A 4,364-nucleotide genomic window follows, 5' to 3' on the forward strand; every position below is an offset into this window, starting at 1 on the left:
AGAAAAGGGAGGGCAGATAATTTGACATGATGCCAGAATTCACCAAGAGATTCCAAGACTTATACATATCCTACTGTATCTTTAGAGTTAATAGTACATTTTGATGGTTGACATAAATGTATCCAAGTGCACTGATTTCTAACAATCTGACATATTGCAGTGTGCAATTAGAATGAAACTCTAGGAAACTCCACCACATACCTAGAAAACTTTCATTGCCACTAACAACTTCTAATAAGGAGGATGAACATACACTCCAAAAAGCTTAGCGTTTTAACAAACTGTAATGATATATGAGTTCTCAAAACAATATTGCTTGAGAATCGACAATTAGGAAGATTAGAGGTGAACAAAGAGGGGAACCGCCATGAAACAATCATCAAGTTATTATTAACTATCAAAAGCTTGTAAGGCACCTTCACAAAATGCCAGTCCTTCAAATAAAGCACCGACTTGCCATTACCATTACCATCAAGGTCCTCTACAGAACCCTGAAGCCAGTGATTAACAAACTCCAAAACAGACATCTCTACCCTTTTCTGATCAGTGAATTCCCTTGTACCACAATCTGCAACCTATGAACACAATACATAAATTCAAGGGAATTAAATCAAACAGCCAAAGCCGCAAATCTCCAAAGAATCCAAAACGAGTGAAACTGAAACCAATCTGTCCTAAAAACAATTAAAAAACAAAAAAGATGCAAAATTTAGAAAGAATAAATACCTGAACTTTGGATTTACCAAAATGGGTAGAGAAGAAATGGAGGTTAGGTTGTCCATTGGAGGAAACCCAGTCTTTGCAAGCTCTCCAATCATCCATCAAACCAGTTAAAACCACAGGCTGGTTTTTGGCTAAGTATCTTTCAGCAAACTCACTGTAGGAAAGTTCTCTTCCATTTACCTTCTCAATCTGCCCCCCAATCTTTATACCCATTTTCTCTTTGTCTCTGATTTCCTTGACGGCTCAGTTAATTATGATCTTCAGACAAAGGGCGTCATTGAGGACTAGTTCGGAGTCGTTTTTGAGTTGAGTTGGACGCGTGCGTTAAACCCGGAGTGCCATTTTCAGTTTAAACATAGAAAAAGCCACGTGGCTTCTCAGGGTAGGTTAGGAAATGACTATTGGGAAAAGTCGTCGTGTACGGACGCTAGCCATAGAAATGAAGGTGGCAAACAAAAATTCCCACCCGCCGCAGCTCCTACAGTACTGCTCGTGCTCTAAACTGAAGTGCTGGGTTAATTTTAGAAGACATGGCGGATTCATGCTATTCAGCCTCGGAAGGGTGCCAAACCACCTTCCTCTGCTGAACAGTAAGTGTTATTCACTTTTTCGTTTCATCTGGTTTTCATATTTGTCTTTTCTTCTTCTTTTTTTACACTTCTGGAGTGAAAAAGAATAAAAGTTTATTCCTTTTTGAGCTTTGATGAAACTTTGTAGTCAAAGTTATGATAAATGTGCTTATATTCGTTTGAATTTGGCTTTTCTTTAGTTTGGTGATTGATTTCTAATGAAATTTGGTTGCTTTCTGGTTCCAAACAGACGTAGTTAAGGGAAATAAATTAAATTATGATCATTTATTTTTTACATATGATGAACAGTGATGTGTAGTATGTATTTGGATGATCATAAATTGATGATTTCTCCTGAACGTGATCGTCCTTGTCCGTTTGAGGAAATAATACTCTGTTTTGACAGCAGTAAATTTTTGTAGCTTGTTGAAGCTTGGTGTGTAATAATGTTTGTTTTGGAAGGATATGGAGTGATCCCCTCTTACTACATATTCTAGTGGGAATCAGTTGTTTGCTTGTTTGCAAAATTTACTTTGAGGTTGTCCTGGTAAATGTTATTTGGTTCAGCCCTTGTCAGTGGCATAATTACTGTGATCTTATGAATCAGGAAATTAAGTAAAAAGGATTCCTCCACCACAATTTTCGACTGCAAGAAGTCTCCCAACCATCTTATTGTTGATGAAGTTATCAATGATGATAATTCGTTGCCATGCGCCATAATGCAATGGACAAGCTTCAGCTTTTCTGAGGACATACGGTTTAAAAGAGGTGAGTATTATCTCTTATTACCCTGCTTAGTGTTAGACATACTTCTTTTAACTGGAGAATTTACTAATCTTCTTTTCTGTGGTTCAGGGTAAGAAGAGAAGGGACACAGTTTGCATTGTTCTTGCTGATGAACAATGTGAAGGACCAAAAATTAGAATGATCAAGGTTGTAAGATCCATCTAAGAATCCATGTTGGGGATGTTGTGTCTGTTCTTCATCACTGTCCTTATGTGAAGCATGAGAACCCAGTTCATATCCTTCCAATTGATAATACAAGTGATGGCTTAACTAGTGACCTAGGTGTATTTCTGCAGTGTAAGTTTTATTTTATACTTTTCCTCCTTTCAGGAGAAATCTATTTCATTCATTTTTTTTTTCTTTTACCTTTTGTTTCTCTTAATTATTAGATTATTCTGACATTATTTAACTATTGCTTCCTGGTTCAATATCATACTTTCTAGAAGATTACCCACCTTTAAGAAAAGGTGACATTTTCATAGCTAAAGGCACAATGAGAACTGCTGAATTTAAAGTAATCGACACAGACCCTGGTGAATATTGTTTTGTTGTATCAGACACAATTGTAAACTGGGAACGAGAGCCTATTACAGCCACTACGAATATGCTACAGAGAAAGTATCATAGCCTGGTGAATATCATGTTGTTGCACCAGATACTATTGTAACCTGGTGAATATGTCAGTGTGACAGCAAATACGCTATTAGAGAAAGTATTGAGAAGGTAAGATATGTCCTTCAGCATGAAATGCCTAACATATTTGCATAAGCATGCCTAATCATGAAATCTCAAGTTGTTCAAGTACATAGATTAAAGATATTTGTTGGTACCACACAAGTTGGATACAATTATTAATCTTTTGTTTATGTTTTTGTTCTCTTCTTTTCTGCTATGTGAGTTTTATGTGTGTGTTTTGTTTTCATGCCACTCCTTGGGGATGTCAGGATCCTGGGAGGGAGAAGAGGAAGAGAGAAAACTCTGAAAAAATTGAAGAAGATGAAATTGATGATGTTGCTGATATAAAAGGCAGCACACTTTGAGGAATCAATGAAACATGCTCGCTGAAGTGTTAGCAATGAGATATCAGGAAGTACCAGCTCTTTCCTCAGATATTGCTGCAATCTCATGTATTTGGTTCTGGATTTCGTTTTCCAGAAAGAAGCGAAAATGCCACCAGAGGAGCATCAGACCCATTTTCTTCTGCCGCAGCTGCTGGTGATGATGATCTGTACAGCTGAATGGAATCTATTTCATTTTGAAGGTATGCAATCTGTGACATGCAGTTGCACAACAATATAGTCCATGTTATATTTTCATTATGAAAGAACTAGTGTTTGGCATTCTATTTTAGTTTGTAATTATTTCCATGTTTATTGTCATTTAGGAATTTTATGGTCTCTGATTAAAAGTGCATTATCATAATGAGCAAGGCTTGATCTATCTTGTCTATTGTACACTGGTATTGTGGTTTGGTTTCTTTGAATTGGTTAAGGCCTGCTATGATGCCTTTGGAAATTGGCTGTACTTAAACAGTTTGAGCCCATAGCCTTGATATTGGGTTGAATCAGTCAAATAAAGCATCTCTGAATGGCATCTAATTAGCAAGATTTTGTACTATTGTTTAAGAATGGTTAGAGGCTACTTAGAGCAATTGAAATTGACACGACTCTGTCGACAAACATTCTTGACAGCAATCATTCCGTACGTAGTAAATTTTATACCACTTTGCAGTGCTTGTTACACATAAGATGGGGTTCTGAAGAGCAGAGTTGTTGGCCATAAAGCCTTGGCCTGGGAAGTGTGATGTTAACATCACAAGGTAATGAATCAGGAGATTAGAAAGTTGTGTGTTTTTTTTAGGACCAAACATATCCTGGTAAACAGAAAAGGGTCATTATTGCTTTTCAAGGTGAGAAAAATTACAGAGCAGAAAACCTGAGGATTCACCTTCTGATTCTATAAATTGCTGAACCAATAGTCATAATGGCAAAGCTGGGCTGAAAGTGAACCATCATTAGTCCGTCCCTTGTCCCTATCTTTCGACTTGATGACCAATGGGGTAATGTGGGATCGCCTCCCCTGCTGCATGTGGTGGACCTTTTTACCTTCAGATTTCCTCACTAACAAAATACAGCATTCATCATGTCCGTGCGGGACATGTTGGAAATCTTTGATGTGCCTTTTCTTCTTCCCAGTTTCCACAAAATATATGGTAATTGGTTTATTTTGCTTCTCTTAATTCTTTATTGGTACAAATCAGAATACATGATTTACTTCCAGTAGGTG

The 4,364-nt window shown here is 37.2% G+C and overlaps 1 protein-coding gene and 1 long non-coding RNA gene across 3 annotated transcripts in view; one reads left to right on the top strand and one right to left on the bottom strand.

Annotated features, from left to right (window-relative positions):
- The window catches only part of LOC110422884 (arginine-specific demethylase JMJ20-like), a 4,993-nt gene extending 3,921 nt beyond the window's left edge, over positions 1-1,072 (bottom strand). Inside the window, 2 exon segments of the mRNA XM_021436913.2 lie at positions 417-575; positions 727-1,072. Coding sequence (XP_021292588.1) covers positions 417-575; positions 727-936 — 369 coding nt within the window. The 5' untranslated portion in view covers positions 937-1,072.
- Positions 1,073-1,200: 128 nt separating this feature from the next.
- Positions 1,201-3,631, top strand: LOC110422827 (uncharacterized). 2 transcript variants are annotated; one of them, XR_016351632.1, is made up of 5 exons: positions 1,201-1,313; positions 1,900-2,060; positions 2,148-2,375; positions 2,522-2,801; positions 3,023-3,631. It is a non-coding gene; the product is annotated as an uncharacterized LOC110422827 (long non-coding RNA). The 2 variants fall into 2 exon arrangements; XR_016351631.1 differs by having other exon boundaries at positions 2,148-2,801.
- The last annotated feature ends 733 nt before the right edge of the window (positions 3,632-4,364 follow it).

The sequence above is a fragment of the Theobroma umbraticum genome, unplaced genomic scaffold (assembly GCF_002168275.2).
Source record: "Theobroma umbraticum cultivar Fairchild unplaced genomic scaffold, ASM216827v3 scaffold_146.0, whole genome shotgun sequence".
NCBI classification, from domain to species: Eukaryota; Viridiplantae; Streptophyta; class Magnoliopsida; order Malvales; family Malvaceae; genus Theobroma; species Theobroma umbraticum.